Genomic DNA, 16702 nt, shown 5'->3' on the forward strand with positions numbered 1-16702 from the left:
AACAGAGGTATCTGCAGCTACCTTGGCAACACAGTGCTCGGGAAGGAAGAGCCAACACCGGCCTGAGCGCCCCATGGGACCAGAGGTGGGCCGAAAGATGAGGAATGGCCAGGGGACACAGCAGATGTGGCTCGCCAACCTCTCCATTGCAGCAAGGGCCCTGGCATGTGTGAGGAAACAGAAAGCCCCTTCCACTTTTCTCATTAGCTAAAAGAGAAGACTGATATTTATTAAGTGCCTGCTCACCAGATGCCAGCCTGGTCAGAATCTGAATCCCAGGATGTTCTTCACATGAGCCTCATGCTTCTTGACAACCCCAAGTCATCTTTGCCCTCATCATTACCTCCAGCAGCCATGTGCATGGCTTACGTTTCAGCCCATCACCCAAGGGCACCCCTGCCACTTGCCCTTCCTTCCACCCCTCCTGCTATGCCAGCCCAACACCAGGTTCATTTGCAGGACACAACAACAGTATAGGAAAGTTTCTGATGTTTCCCAAGTCAGAGTATCCCCGGATTTTAGTCCATCTCATGCAGATCAAGGCTGAGTATACCCTGGGCTGGCGTTTAGCACTGATGAAGGTTCAGTTTAGTGCATTTAACACTGGAGGGAGAACAGGGCTCTGCGTGGTTTAGGACAAGCATCCCCTGCGCCCACAACATTAGCAGGTGAGGGATGAAACCCAGAACCATAGTGGGTGTCTGCTGCTCCGGAGTCCATATCGCTCTGCTTCAGCCTGTCCAACCTCCTGCATGCAAGCTCTTCCAGAAGAGTTTGGGGACCAGCCTGGAAGAATAAGGAAGGTGCATGCTAGGCTGACTCCATCATTTCCACTGCCAGGGGTGGTGGTCATGTTTTATAGGTCTGTACACAGTCAGCCAGCAAAATCTTTACAAGACAAGACAGAAAAGTCACTTAAAACTCTTCCTCAAGGGTGTCTCCTGATGAGAGAGCAAAAAAGCAATTACAGCAAACTGAGAGATACAAAGAAGTCAGGTCAAAAGACAGGCGAGTGCACAATGCACTCAGCAAGGCTCTGCACTGGGAATTGCAAAAAGCCCCCCAAAATTGCTTCCCCCTTTTGACAGTATGAATAAAATAGATCAAGCTAGGCCTTTCCTCACTCAGAGATGGCTGTCTTCTGTCTCAAAGGCAGCAAGAAATCACATCAGTTTGAGGGAGCACATCCAAAAAGAGAGCTGTCCTTGTTTGCAGTTTGGAGAAGAGCAGAGGTCTTTCACCTTGCCGCCTCAGTGGGTCTGACCTTTACAATAACGTTACTGCCAGCATGACACCTCTGCACTTTGGGAGGATGTCCCGCATTGCTTGGATGTTGCTTCTGGATTTCTTATTCTGCCCATGGCGGTAAAAATTTGCTGTAGAGCTGAGCCCTGGTCCCAGGTCACCTGGCCATGCAGTGCTATTGAAGGCATGTAAATGTATCTGTAAAAGATGATATATAAATGTGCTTATAATAAATGTGCTTGTATTGTAATAGTATTGTAGCTACCAAGGACTGTCCAGGTGGGGGGAGCCTAGCTTTATTTTTTCACTCTTGCAGTGACTACTGTCTGATCATTACAAACTGGATGCTGCGTCATAGTATGTGAAGAGAGAAGGAAATAATGTACTTAAAATGCGAGATATTCTTTATGTTTACATAAACTCTACAGTCCTGGAGCTATTGTAAAGCTTCTGTTATATCTCAAGTGAATAGACTGGAAATAAATACTCTGTATCTACTCATGTACGCCATGAACAGTCTAAAATAAAATCTCTTGTGCTTTTAGCTCACATGTGCTGCTGTGGTCTTGAGCAAATGCAGATATTTGTACAGATGCATAGCGTATTTCAGTGTCTATTACTGTATGCAAAGACTGTGCATCTGCACATGTCCAGAAGTGAAGCAGGACATGAGGTCTTGCAACTACTCACAGATGTCTTCCTGTACCTCAACCCAAGCCTGCAGGTATCCCTAGGGGGGAGTTTTGGTAAGTGAGAAGCAAAGGCTGGTGGGAGGCTTCACAGTGAGCGTGCAGGCAGCCTTGTCTCAGCAGGGCTTCCACCTGAGGGACCACAGTCACAAACACAGACCTCAGCCTTCTCCACGTACTCCAATTCTGTCATGCTCGCACACTGCTGTCCCGTAACCGGGAGCTGACGTGCAGGTGAAGACAGGACCAACTAACCATCTGTACTCAGGAAACGCAGCCCCCAACCTCCCAGCTCTCCGAGAAGGAAGCATCTCCCAAAGCACACTGCACCAGGTGAAAAACATCCCCAGTCCACTGGATTTGGTGCCAGCAGCCGAGGCAGTGTGGTGTAGGTGCCCAGATTTTCCCACAGTGCTCCAACACAGCCATGCTTTCTGGCAAGGTTAGCTTTCATCCAGCAGATGTAACACTGTGCCAGCAGAAATACTTTCGTGGGGTTGCACTGAACCACGTTACAGAGTACAGACTCTTCTCAATGCAAAAGTCAATGCCTTCTTTTCTTCAGGCTCCTGGGGCAAACCATTTTGCACAGTCAGCAGACAGAGTTCCACAAGTGAGTTCATCATCTTTTTAAACAAGGTATAAATATGAAATCTAGCTAACAACTGGTCCAAGAGCTTCTTAAATGCAAGTACTAAGACATTCATACTAGCAATCTTCCTAAGAGGTCCCACAAGGAAGGTCAGTTAGATCACACTATAATCTTGGGGTCTGGGAGATTGAATACTGTATTGTACCTTCTCCCAATTCCCTTTCCCAAACAATGAAAACAAGTCATCCATCACTCACACCACTTACCAAGCAAAAGTCTTCAGACCAAATCCTTTAACAACTGCTGACACCTCAGGTTTTAGTAACTCCTCTTTCTAAATTGCTATCAGTCCACCAGGCAATCCAAAAGAACCCACTGAAGTCACTAAACCATCCCGGCTGACAACACCAGCAGTATTTTCAGGAGCAGCAACAATGGTCAAAGCATCGAAGAAGAGGAAAATTAGCACAACCTCCTTCAAGCAGGAAAACAGAGGCTGGGCAAGCAGGCCAGCAAAACGTGCTGACTCTTTTGGGGTAAAACTTACCACACTCAACAAAGAACATCCTTGCATCAAGGAAGATGTTTCTTTTTAAGACATGCCAGGTAGTTATTGGGGATAGCTGTTAAATGGCAAGCTGGTGGCTAGGCTACCTTCCTGTTACCTGTGCATGGCTCTGAGCCCAGGCACCTATTCCTTAAGAGTCCCTTGCAGCCAACAAGATGTGTGCTGGTAGCTTGTACAGAAACAGACCCACTCAGAACAAATCACTACTCCTGCTTTCAGATTTGAAGCATGTAAGCAACAATTAAGATAAAACCCTTAATGAGAAAAGGAGTTGATAGCTCTGATGTTTTCTTCTAGCAGATAAACAAGACGAAAGCCATTACAGAACTGCAAGAGCACGTTCATTTGAGCACAGACTCCTCTGGAAAACAACATTCCCACATAGCAGGGGGCAGTTCAGCAGCACAGCCATCCTACAGTGAGTTTACAGGTGGGCTGCACTCTGGTGCAGAGATCTTTATTACCTGCTTCATGGGCTAGCTCCTATTCAGTGGCTGCTCTTTTAAGATGACTCTAACCTTGCACAGGCCCACAATTTTTTAACTTCTCAAAGAATCAGACACAGCTGGGAACACCAAAATAAAAACACTGTTTCTCTTTCTACTTCCACTATGTTATTCTAGTGAAACACTATTCATCTGCCGTTCTGTTGCTGAGATCTCAGCCCCTGCTCATTTTCAGTCTATAAGTAGGAACACCGCAGTGGGGGCTCCTTATGCCAACAGAAGCTTTAGAAGATCAGAGGCAGATCACCACATGATGAAGCCTCACTTTAAATAAAGCTGCCTGCTCCAGAGATTTCAATGCCCTTTGCTCAGATTAATTGACAAATGATGGATTGCTGAGTGCTCCCTGTTTACATCAAAGACTCCTGCTTCAGACTCCTCCATGCCGGGAGAACGCAAATAGCGTAAGAGGAGGATGATGGTATGCAGAGGAGCAGAAAGACTGTACAGCAGTAGCTTTTCCTTTGTGCAAGGTGCTATATCTACACTCTATAAGCACAGGCATACGTACCATGCAACACCTTTGTTAACAAAGTTAAGAGAATAGTACCGTAGCTGCCAAGGACTGGTCGGTGATTCCAGGTCAGTGAGGGCCAGGAGTCTGCAGCACTGGAGCTATTCTAACTTCTTAGTCTGGAGACAATTTTCCTGTGATGGCAATGAGTTGGGCAGAAGCGATATAGTGAGAGGACAGGAAAATTATCAAAGAGCAAAGGGTATTTCTACATTCCACTGTTCACAAACACCATCCAGCGATCAAAAGTACTCACACAATCGGGATCCCCTGCCTAGCTCAGAGCTCCAGTCCTGTGCCCGTGTCCAATTGCTTCCCGCAATGCCCTGGCAATGAGGGCCTGTGAGCGAGTCCTCTGCACAGCACAGCACATCAAAGGGAACGGGTTCTTCCATGGCCTTTACAGACGCAAATGAGCTAACAGATACACTGGCTACTCTGAACAAAGAAAAATTACTTCTGCTGAAACCACACACTTCAAAACCTCTCTGATGAAGGAATGCTGTAAAGCAGGTGCATTTGCTCACTATTTCTCTTCCTGTTTCAGCTAGATATCATGACTGGCTATGTCTACTGTAGGCTATCAGCAACTCTGACGCTATGAGAGTGTCAGGGCCTGGAAGAGGTTTCCAAACCTTTATATTAAAAATGTAAAGTGCAGAAGTGATGATCTCTGGGTTAAATTAAGCTCCAAGGGATTTCCTGTAGCTTGCAGAGGAGTTAGTGAAAGTTTCTTTGAAGAGGGTTCAACACTCTTTTCCCGGAAACCATCACACATTTTAATTACTCCTTTCACACATCCAAGCACTTTATATGCAAGTCAACCTTCCAGGCAAGTATCTTTTTTAATAACCTTTTAGTTAAGCCTAGTAGTTTTAATTTCACCAACCATTTACTCTTCCCATTAAACAGACCTTTGTTCAAAACACTTTCACCATTATGCTCTTACAGGTACAAATTCCACCAAGTGCTAACACCAAAAAGCAGAGTAACTAGATGTTCCAAATTACTGCAACTGTCTAAGCAGAACAGTCACACAACATGAAGGTGCGCATAGCGGTGCAGTTTAATTGGATATTAAAACCCCCTAGAGCAAGAGCATCGCGTACCTGAGGGAGAAGCAGGATGCTGAAAAGGGGAGACTGTAGCTGACAACTTCAAAATGGGTTTAGAAGATGAGCATGGAAACTTAATGCATGATAGCGTCTGGAACAGCTTTGTCACCTCGCTATCTGCCCTCTCTCCAGCTCATTTCAGATTGTGTTGAACAGTACGGTCCCCCCAAAACAGCATGGATGACCTATCTCTGCAGATCATTTACCCACAGTCTCCTTTCAGACAGGATTTTTTCCATGTGAAGATCTTTCCTCTTAGAGAGGCTAAGCAGCCCTCAGATAAGACCAACTCTTTGCTTAGGGGCCCCATCAAAAGCCCTTGAGAAACCTAAAACCGTACTGGAACTACCTGCAGAGGGGAGTTTGGAGAAGTCTCACTCACAGCTGTAGTGCAGGGTCCAGAGCCATCCCGGCAGAGATATCTGCATAACAAAAGTACATCATTTCAGAGACAACATAACACATCCCTAAGAAGTGGGATGCCGATCAGTTCCCTGATCTGGAGACTTCTTTGAGGAATGAAATTAAAATGCCCCATTAATGAGGCTGGGAGAATTAGTCACCCACTCATAATCAAGCTGAAGTGTTGCTGAGGACAGTGGTTCAGCTTGATCTGAGCCAAGGACCTCACATGATATACTACAGTACCCACAACTGTAAAACACCTGCTCAGCTGTTGCATGCAAGGAAGGTGCTGAGCAGCCATCACCCTCAAACGGTATCACATTTAGCCCAAGTCCTGAGACACGGAGCTTGGACTTCATAACTGCACAGAAATCCAGGGGAATGCAAGTCATTTTTTACTCTACGAAATATGCAAACAAACGGCACAATCTGTGCTTTACATTAAATAGCCTGGTAGTAAATGCAAAGGTACATTACCCTGAAGCTTTACTTTCACTCTGCTGCACAACTTCCTGATGAAAAGGCAGAAGACATTAGAAAGAAATTAGTGAAATTATGGCAGCTGGCAGAGGAAAGGAAGCAAATTTCGGAATTGAAACATGGAAAGGAAATTAAGGCTACAACTTAGGGACAAACTGGATGCTTCTACCACAGTGGTTAACTGTAAATTAAGTGTCATTATTAAGTTTCAAAGTTAAAAACCCCACTGCCGTAACTGAGGCAATACATACCTCTTTGGAAGTGACAGCCTTGGGGTATTTGGCAGCACCTGCCTGAGTCTGCCAGGCTAGTTTCTAAGAAAATTTTTCTTCACTAGCCATTTGAATCTAAATCAGAGTGAAGTGTCTAGCACTAGACACTTTCGGTAGTACTCAGATGTGTCACAGAACACAAAACACGGTTTTGTTATGAGAAGCTTCCTTATGTGTGAAAATGTTTAAATGAAGAAGAGTCCTATGCAATGAGTACCAAAGGTGGCTTAAATTTGGTCTTCTGCTCTTTGAATTTTGTGTTCTCAAACATTTCCTACTGTAATACTCAGCGGGATAGATTTAGAGTGCACGGTTCCATCAGAGACACAAATGTATTCAAATCCCTCACCCCAAGAACGTGCACCATCATAGCAAAAATAAAGCTTTTTCCATTATTAACAGATACTCAACTAATCACACAAAGGTGCACAAGGGATTGGTACTCCCTTAGACAGAAACATTTAAGAAATACAGCTGGTAACTGTTGAGTTTATTAAGGAACTGTTTTGTGGTGGTGTTTTTATTTAAATAACCAACATGATAGTTCCCCTCCAAATAAAAAAAAATAATGGAAAGAAAAACTCAGCAGAATACAAGGAGAGAAGGGATAGAGGGACAACTTTGGACTGTTCTGACATAGCAAAGACCTGCAACAACAGATCTCCAAACCCAGTGCCAAAGAGCCATCACACTCGAGAGGGCAGGCCCAATTTATCCAGTGACCAAGACTTGCAGAGAGAAGCCTCATAGTCTGTGCACTCTTGCAAAAAGCTCAAGCTGATGCATCGCCAGTTTGGGGAATTGAGACAGTGCTAGCACATGTGAGTGATTTCAGTCTTCTCAAGTCTCACATTTCATTACTCAGTGGTAATTAGGTTATTTTTTCATACAAAGCCAATTTGAAGCCAGTAAGTGCAATCTCTACCAGTACAAGTTCCAGAGAACCCCGTGATGTAGTGTTCCCTGTCAGCCACTGCTGGGAAGTGGGTCTGGACTGGCCAGAGCGCATGCAGTGGAGTGCTTTCTCCAGCCCAAGTGAGCAGGCCTCGTTCAGGTGAAAAGCAACCAAGGAGACCGCAATCACAAATGAACTAAGAATTAAGATTTGTCCAATTTGTGTGTGCGCTCATGCCTCCGTAGGGTACCTGACTCGGTGAAGGAATGACCACAGTAATTGCAAGAGTAGGGCTTCTCTCCAGTATGGATGCGGTGATGGCGCTGGAGCGATGCCAGCCGGGTGAAAGTCCCTCCGCACTCCTCGCAATAGAAGGGGCGCTCCCCAGAGTGAGTCTGCTGGTGTCTTTTCAGCCTGAGCAGCTGGACGAACGCCATGCCACATTCCTGGCACTTATAGGGCTTGTCTTGTCGGTGGATCACCTTGTGTTTGGAAAGCAGGTTAGGCTTATCGAAACCTTTGCCGCATGTTGGACAGGCATAAGGTTTATAGTCATCTTCCTCAGACTTTTGGTTTTCTGCACAAGGCTGATCAGTGTACTCAACAGTGTGTTGGTTACGGTGCACTATCGACCACGGGTTCCTAGCCATGCCGTTTCCCAAGATCACCATGGAGCGCTCTATCTTGTGCACGTTGCGTAGGTGTCTCCAGACATCAGCTGTGCGAATGAAACCCTTGTCACACTCTGGACATTTGTGTGGCCTGTCACTAGAATGAATGAGCTTATGCATTCGCAGATTTGCTGCACGGAAGAACTCTTTGGCACAGACAGGACATCGGTATGAGTTTTCCACAAGGTGAGTTTGCTTATGTTCCTGCAGCTCGCTCATACCCTGGAAAGAGGAACCACACTTCTTGCACCGATACGGCAAAGCTTCCTCACAGACAGGCTCCAGGTCCTCATCAAACACATCAGCAAGAATGGTATTTTCGTTATCATCATGTAGTCTTCTCCATGGTTTCTTGGACCGCTCAGAGGAGCAGCGCTCTAAATCTTTATCTTCACACTGCAGATCAAAGTTGGTACTGGAGGGGACAAATACCCCAGCTGTACTCTCACCTCGTTTCTGGTAGTAGGTCTCATAGGTTTCTTTGTCTTCACACTGCAACTCTACAGGAAGCTCAAGCTTACCTGAAGGTCCAGCAGAGTTGCAACGAGGACTGCATGTCTGCAAGTAATTCATGTCTACCTCCTTCTGGAGGCTAGATGTGTGGCCCACCTGCTTAGTGGTCTTTCTGGAATAACTGGAATGCTTCTCACCTGTATCACACATGTTATTCTCAGAGTCCCAGTCCACATTCACATCCATCCTCTGAGGTGTATGCTGTGTTCATCTGCAGTTCATCGATGATGTGTATACCAAGAGCTTCAGGTCTTTCATGGTAAGTCCATCTCATTCTCAGCTCTCTTTACAGTCCTCCCTAGAAAATAAAACACCCATTTCATCAGTGATTTTTCTGATATTAACATAAGATAATGTTATCACAGTGAAGATTTTTTTCTGATTAAAAGAATGGGACAGACTATTAGTTATGCAGTAGGAGAAACAGTAATCTACTATTATATAAGTAGAAAATATACATTCAGCATACAAAATACAGACAGACTACATTTAATGAAGTTAAATCCTCTATCATAATCCAGCCTTCACTACAAATATAAATTGATAATTTCCATTTTAAATTCACCTAAAGATGAGAAATCTGCAGAACTCTGGGGTGCAAACACTTTCAGCAAAGTCCTGCACCGTAGCTGCCCCCACCACAGACCTTTTTCCGAGGATTTATGCTTAATCCTTGTTTTTACCTTGCTAAATACAAAGTAGGAGCACCAGTCACAAGGTGTTTTCTTTCAGAAACCAGTTAGGTAATGCAATGAGGCCCAGAAACCGTGTCAGCCAAAGAGCCAAAAACAGAAGCAATGTATGGAAGGAGGGGTCTGGAGAGCTCAGGATCACCTTTGGCCTCCCATCCTGACCAGCATTATTGCAACCGTCTTGAGGATATTTGGGGTCCCTGTGCCACTACCAGCTAGCACCATGCAAAGAAGACATATGCAAGGAAAGGCATGAAAGAGCTGTCCAGAAAGCTTTCTAATTGTCCCCCCAGGCTTCAAAGCACAGCTAGTAATCCTCCAGAGCTGGCCCACTGGAACGGCTTCAAATACTCTGCGTAAACTCCCTTTGCAGACCAGCCTTGCCAGCAGAAAATATGAGCAATGGTAATTGGTCAGAAATACCTGTCTGAGTCACAAACTTTCTTGTGAAGAAGATGCTTTCGTTTACGCCATACCAAAGCGTGGATTCGCAACAGGTTTTCTAGATGTGCCTCAGCAGCCTCTGTTGACAGCAGCTCCACAGGGAGCTTTCGCTCACCTGGTTTAAACTTGCATTCAGGTTTAGACCTGCTAGTCTAACCTCAGAAAGTGCATTTTTCCCATCCTGATGGATACCTTGGTTGCTCCTCTGGCCCCCACCTTTTCTTTCACACCCACTCTTCATATTCCCTTTACTCCCACTGCTTCTTCACTTCCTCTTAACTGCTTTTGTCTGGGTAGGACTTCTCTGAATACAAGCACATATAGATATCTATAAAAACACATATATGTAAAAATGTACATATTTCAGTATTTCCATGCGTACATAAAGCTTGTCTATTTAGTTTCAGTAGGTTCAAATAGTTATAAAGGCACTATAGCAACGTGCATTAAGTGAAAGGTCTTATTCACATCTCAGAAAGGCCAGCTTCATTTGAGACACAAGCTGCGCTTTCTTCTGCTGTGATACAGAAAACAAGCTGAATTAGTCTTCTTCATTAGTCACTGCCTGGAACAGAATGGCTCAAGTCACCCCCCAACTTCGACTGTTCCCGTTAATTCAATAACGCCTGCGTGAGAGCAGGAACTGTTCCTCACCTCCTGCAAGGGGCCGAGCACCTCCAGCAGCACACCGCCGGCTCCGAGCCGTCCAACTGCTCTGCTATTTCCTTTGTTGAAGAAAAAACTTTTCAAGGGAGGCTGGCACTGCGCGGCTTCGGAAAACTCCCTGGCAAAGGCCCCGCCGGTTTCCACAGGGGAATATCTAAATCGCGATGCAGGCTTAAAAGCAATAAAGAGAAATACATCTTTAAAAGGTAATTTTTGTTCCAGGCGGAACGAAACCCCAAACTTTTCCCGGTGGCGCTGGGGACCATCCCGCTCCGCAGACGCCGGTGCCGCGCCCGCCGCCCCCGTCCCCGCCGCTGCGTGCGGACGGCCCCGCGCCCGCCCGCCGGCCCCCGCCCTACCTGCGGGGCTCCCGCGCCGCGGCCCTCGCCCCGCCGCCACCGCGCAGCCCCTCGCGCCGGCGCGGAGGCCCCCGGCGGCGGCGGCGGCGGCGCAATCGCAGCGCGGCGCGGCCCGCAGCGGCCGGCGGCTGCCAGCAGCGGGGCGGGACCCGGGCACCCCCCCCGCGCCAGCCCTCTCTCCGGCAAGGCTGGGCGCGGGGGGCCGGGACCCCCCTCCCGGCTCCGGCCCCTGTTTCAGACTGCTGCGGCAGCGGCCGGCGGGGCCGGGAGGTGCGAGGAAACAACCAGGTGGGTCAAGCGTTGGCTGGAAGCGAGCAGGTGCCCGTCCCACCGCCCCTGCTGAAAGGCCCTCCAGAACCCCCAGCGCTCCGGGGGACCGGAGCCTTCTCCCAGCCTGCAGCAATGCACAGGGTGTTTCCACCTCCCCCCCCTCCCCCCAGTGGCAATAACTGTGCGTCTTCCCGCAGAAGTTTGGCAGTGACTGGATTCGCTTTCAAGCTTTGCTCTGTCAGAAGAAACAGGCTCTGCTCGTGTAAGGAAGGCTCTGTCCACGTCCCCGACTTCTGCACCTCACTTCCAACTTGAATTAATATTTCTTCACGCTGAGTGCCCAGAACTGCACTCAGTATCTTCAGCCAAGTCCCACCAGGGCCTTTCACAGGGGCACTATTTCCTTATTCCTAGTGGGAGTCCTTTGCCCGATACATCCTAGGATGCCATTTGCCTTTTCCAAAGCCACAGTACGATCACTGGCTGTAGGCCTTCTCGGGCTCCCTTCCTCCATCCCTTACAGCTGATAAGCCACCAACTTGGAACAGAAATTTTCACCATTTCTCTACTGCCATTTCTGGAAGACTTCTCATTCTTCCATGGCTCTGCAGCCCTCCCTTCCTGTTCATATTCCCTGTCAGCACATTTCATTCCCACATGTCCATTTTTACATTCCCATCATTAACATAACTGTTCAACAGGAGTCATCCAAGGTCCGATCCCCCAGGAGCACCCAACAGCTTCTGTTCAACTACAACCAGCGGTCCCTGACCCAGTCCCCTCAGAGCTCTGCATCTGTCCCCCCATTATCGTACTGCCCAATTCTGCGCTTTCTGCAGTCAAAACTACTCTCCCAACATCACCGTGTAATCTCACAGAGATCGCTCCTGCTTTTAATGCTGCAGTTACGTTGCACACTGGACAGCTAAACAAAACTCTCACTTTTGGAAATGGGCTTCTACAATTAACAGCAAATACAGAACTGAAATTAAAAATTAACAGGAGTGTACATTACTAGCAATATATGCAAATATGGTATATAAAAATGCTCAATGTTCTGCTTTTTTGTGATCTCACAGATCTTTCTAAAAATATTCTGCTTTTTTGTGATCTCACAGATCTCTCTAAAAATAAACACGAAACCAGAAACTACTCTGCTGGGAGTTGAGGGTGAGGAAAAGAAACATACCTACTCCTTTCACACAGAAAAGCGAGCTACTTTTGAGAGCACAGTAAGTGGCAGTTCAGTTTCTTCAGATTAGGCAGTTAAAAATAAGTTAGCAACATTCCTTTAATGACAGTCCTTGAATCCATAAGAAACCCACATGCTGCTTAGTATGGCGAACCGTGCAGAGAAAGAACCATCATTCCAACACTCACAAACTAGGAAAAAAACCTCAGAAGATTTTCATTATTTTTATTATCATTTTTCTGAATTTAAAATTCTTAGACATTTCTTACTGCAATGCAGTAGCTGGGCAGGGTAAAGGCTTTCTTCCACCTAGACCCAAGACGCATGGAATCACATACCCCTTCCACCTCCCTTATGGAAGACAAGCACACAACCCTCCCCTTGTTCATCAGTTCTCGTAAGGAAAACTTGAGTAACACAGAAGCACATACGGCACCAATATCTCCACAGCCAAGCATGCTTGTGTGGGGTGTAGATGATAAGCGGCCATTTTTTAAAAATCCAAATCGTGGTTTATTACAAGTAATGCACTAAAACATGAGAGGATGTATGGAGAGAAGAGATGGATGAGTTGTTCTGGCCAAGTGGGCTGTGCAGCCTAACAGTGACACTTCTGCAAAACCATCCCCAGAGGGTGGTGATAAGCTAGACAGCAACACCGTAACTTAAGAGATCACAGGTGCACAAACGCTCTAATTTAACACGTCAGTCTTACAAGCGTAGATGCCCAGATGAGTCTAGCTAGTCCTGATCACATCCGACAACTGCACATCTCTTTTGACTTCAACCTGATAACAACGGCAGCATTTCCCTTGCAGCTGCCAAGGAATGGCCTAATGCCAGCAAACAATGGTCTTGCTCATAGGGATCACAGAGGAAATCACCAAAGCATCTCCAGATGCTCCAGGTCCTCCTTATCCTCCTCCTCCTTGAAAGCATCAATAAGAATGATGCTTTCATCATCCTTGCTTATCCTTTCTTGAGGTTCCTCAGAATGTTCAGAGGAAAAGCATTCTAAACATTGATTTTCACACTGCAGGTCAAAGTTGGTGGGTTGGTTGAATTACGCTTCTGGTAGTAAGTTTCAAAGGTCTCCTCTTCTTTGCACTGCAGTTCTATATGGATTTCTTGTCAGACTGAAGGTCTAGCAGGATGCACCCAGGACTAGAAGATGGCGAGTAATCTTCCTCCACCTCCAGCTGCAGGCTGGCTTTGCAGCCCACCCTTTCTGAGGTTTGTCTGGAATCACCCGAGTGTTCCTCACCTGCGTGACAACTGTCATTAACAGAAACCAAGTCCGCCTCCATCCTATGGTATCATACAGTGCTTACTTGTTAGTAATTGTGGAGAGAGGCAGTTCAAATTCCTGTGACCTCTCATGGTTGGCTTCTTTCATGTCAGCTTCCTTGGCAAAGAAACAAGTATTTCATTATCTGCCAGGCAAAGTTAGCATTTAAGATGTCAGTTTAATTGACAATACTTTAGTAGTAATACATAATGCAGAACACTCCAAATGGCGTCTCACGGGTTAGATCGAGGACCCAGGGCAACTGTTCAGTACACCATGTCTTCTGTTGTTGGTCTGAGATGAGACAGAAAAGGGTTTCTATGGCAGGGTAATAAAACCAGCACGTACACACCCCAACACGTAGACTGACAAAAGTGTCAACACACTCATAAAATTCATGAGCACAGTCCCAAAATTAGCCTCTTGCTTTCAGTAATGAAGAACAGGCCACTCTACTGTTTCCCTTTTAACCTAAAATAAAAACTGAAATTCAGAGGTCTTATCTCATGTACATTGGTCTTCAGACGAATATCCTTAGCTCTATCAAGTTCTACATATTTTAATTTTTCCTCCTAATACTGAGGTATTTAAAATCTACTCTGCCTTCTATTTCATATGTTGCATTTATAAGCACATGATTTCATTAAGTTCTGCATTCTAAGCCTTTCCCATCAGCCTTGATGAGTTATTCCAGCACACACAAAAAACAAGCTGTAATTCTCAAGGAGAAGGCGGCAGAAAAATAAGTGAAACACCTATCTCTTTACAATATGACTCCTATTAAAATTACATTATTGGTTCTTTGTACCCATCCTACATTTATATTCCCAACACACATATATGGATGCCAAATCCTTCTTTTTATTTATGCTACCTCACTTTTATGTGTTTTAAATGTGAAGAGTCTGTCAGGACAGATGAGTATCTGTAATCTATTTGTCAGTTAGATCCGCTTTGGAGTAATTTTTTAATTTTTTTTTTTTAAAGATTAGAGTCTACACTCCCATGTTTCTGTTAAATTCGCTAAAAAGTGCAAACTTTCCTGCTTTCACAATGGGAGCTTATTATATTTTATGAAGGGTTTAAAATCACATCCCATCAAATTTGAATTTTTATTGGCCATATAGGTTTCTCCTCTGACATCTGGCTACTTTGTTTTGGGACTGCCATAAACACTTTAAACATCTGAGAGCTTCAGATTCTTTTACATTAAACAAAACAAAAAAAAAAAACCAACCAAGTTTTCTTCTAAGTAGGAGCTGAATTCAGAGAGATTTAACTGATACTTGGCTGAAGCTTGAACTTTTAACTGCCGAGGGGAAAGATGGGCTCCCTTTAGTACAGTGAACTCTGGTTAAAGACTAGCAATAGCTGTTTACTGTTAGAGATACTGAATTTTGCAAGAACACCATTACAGCACCCAACATCAAGTGCTCTCCTACCAAAGCTGATTACACCACATGCAACATGCTACAGCCACAGAGAGGGAGAACAAGCAGGCAACACTCCAGCAGCGCCCTGCTGAGAGTGCGATTAAAAGAAGGTCCAGGATCTCTGATGCTGTCCTCTCGCAAATCACATGGAGCAAGGAATCGTTCCACTATCTCTAGCCAGCTCCAGCCTGTTATCATAACATGCTTTTTTCTGTGAAGCTTGCCAGGATCTTCTAGGTCTTTGGGTCCCAGTCAACTGGTATCTCATTAACATGGTATTCAGAAGAAACAAACACATTGAGAAAACAAGTCCTAACTACAGCGAAAAGCAGATACAGTTACAAAATCTAGAGTTAAGCTGTAAAAAACATGGAACAATTAATAGAAGGAAACTAGGTGAGGACTGCAAAAAGCATGCTAGTCAAGTAATAACTTTCTGGCATGCTCTTGTTTCTCAAACTTGCATTTTCCTTTGCACGTATCGATCTAGATTGCCAACAAATCTCTATACAAAACTCTTGTGTGATTTTGCTAACATCCCCAGCCCAACTCTGACAGCTCAGTTTCACTGCTGGACATGCAAGACTGTAAAGGACTCTGCAAAGCAATAACCTGACCCTTCTAGTGCAGGACAGAAAGTGCATATGCAAGAACATCCATGCCCTATGGCTTCCTGCAATGACTGGCTGTGGTTTTAGAGGAGATGTATCTGTTATCTGCACATGTACCTTATACTGCTTAGCTTTGAAAACCCACAAAATGCATACACAAGCTTGTTAAACAGTTAAAGGAGAAACCTCTCCCCGCTGAACAGTTTCTCTCCATACCCTTGATCTGTACTCATTGGTTTTTATTGTAACTCTTGGATTACTAGGTTGGCTCAGAAAAGCATTTGATAGTCTATTCAAATAACCATTCAGCACAAGGGATTTTTACTGGAGTACCTGATTAAGCGTAAGCGGGATATTTTTAGTGGTGCCCCAGGAAAACACACACTCTCTGTGAGTTCTTTTTTTGATTAAAAAGGAAACTGAGAGAGCAGCTCTGACTGAAACACGGCACTTCACTCGAGCCACCCCAAAACCCCACGAGGGGAGTTTCCCAGCCCTCTCCCCCGGGGCAAAAGGGCGATGGGCAGGCAGGAAGCTCACACTGCCCGCGGCCCGGACCGGCCCTCCCCGCAGCAGCCCCCGCCGCCCGCACCCCCTCACCGTGGGCGGCGGGGCCGAGCCGGGCGATGCCCCCCGGCGGCCCCAGCCCCGCGGGCGGACCGGCGGCCGCCGCGTTCCCCCCGCGCCGGGCGAGGGCAGCATCACTCACAGCCCGGCCCGGCCGGCGGCCGCCATATTGTGCCAGAACCCGCTGCAGGGAGGGGGTAAACGCACCGCCCCCGCGGATGACGCGGCCGTCGCCCCGCCCCGGCCTCACAGACAGCTCCCGCCACCAATCGGCCGCCGCAGCCCGGCTGTCGGGCAGCTCGCGCGTCACCAGCCGCTGCGCGCGCGAACGGCGGTCCGACGCAACCCCCTGCCGCCCGCAGGCGGCCGCGGCCCCGAGGCCGGCCCCCCTCAAACCCTCCAGAGAACGACACACCCGGAGACCGGCCCCCGTCACACCTCCAGCGACCGACACAGCCAGAGATCAGCCCTTCTCGCACCCTCATGGGACTGGCGCTCAGAGACCGGCCCCCGTCACACCCCCGGCGGGACTTTCACAGCTGGAGACTGGCCCCTGTCACACCTCCAAGTGTGACTGACACCGCTGGAGGCCAGCTCCTCTCACAGCCCTTTGTGTGAGTGACATACTCCTGTCACATCCCCAGTGTGACTGACACCACCAGGGACCTCCCCTGCCACACCTCAGCCAGAGACCGCCCCTGCCACACCTCCAATG

The 16702-nt window shown here is 46.8% G+C and overlaps 1 protein-coding gene and 1 long non-coding RNA gene across 13 annotated transcripts; both read right to left on the reverse strand.

Moving 5' to 3' along the window:
• Positions 1-217: 217 nt before the first annotated feature.
• Positions 218-11001, reverse strand: LOC140654605 (uncharacterized). 12 transcript variants are annotated; one of them, XR_012043466.1, is made up of 7 exons: positions 10627-11000; positions 10256-10438; positions 7532-8763; positions 5612-5651; positions 4371-4547; positions 4151-4248; positions 218-1443 (listed from the first exon to the last, which is right to left on the reverse strand). XR_012043466.1 is itself a non-coding variant. In XM_072868083.1 (6 exons), exons 4-6 carry the CDS (start codon positions 8649-8651, stop codon positions 732-734), a joined length of 1215 nt encoding a protein of 404 aa, XP_072724184.1. In that variant the 5' UTR covers positions 8652-8763; positions 9581-9905; positions 10256-10438; positions 10627-11001; the 3' UTR covers positions 219-731. The 12 variants fall into 12 exon arrangements, 5 of the variants coding, with proteins under 5 accessions (XP_072724185.1, XP_072724184.1, XP_072724182.1 ...); XR_012043464.1 differs by lacking the exon at positions 4371-4547 and having other exon boundaries at positions 218-786; positions 10627-11001; XR_012043463.1 differs by lacking the exon at positions 4371-4547.
• A 1298-nt stretch (positions 11002-12299) lies between these two features.
• Positions 12300-16329, reverse strand: LOC140654726 (uncharacterized). The gene is made up of 2 exons (XR_012043504.1): positions 16021-16329; positions 12300-13670 (listed from the first exon to the last, which is right to left on the reverse strand). It is a non-coding gene; the product is annotated as an uncharacterized lncRNA (long non-coding RNA).
• Between the last annotated feature and the right edge of the window lie 373 nt (positions 16330-16702).

The sequence above is a fragment of the Ciconia boyciana genome, chromosome 7 (assembly GCF_034638445.1).
Source record: "Ciconia boyciana chromosome 7, ASM3463844v1, whole genome shotgun sequence".
NCBI lineage: Eukaryota > Metazoa > Chordata > Aves > Ciconiiformes > Ciconiidae > Ciconia > Ciconia boyciana.

Excerpts from the sequence above, each read along its gene's own strand:
- LOC140654605 (XM_072868080.1), bottom strand. The coding sequence starts at position 8,651 with ATGGATGTGAATGTGGACTGGGACTCTGAGAATAACATGTGTGATACA. Across the intron at positions 5,652-7,531 it reads TCATTCCTTCACCGAGTCAG|ATATCTCTGCCGGGATGGCT; the intron begins GTACCCTACGGA and ends TTTGTTATGCAG. Across the intron at positions 787-5,611 it reads CTGGACCCTGCACTACAGCT|GCTGGTCCCCAAACTCTTCT; the intron begins GTGAGTGAGACT and ends TTATTCTTCCAG.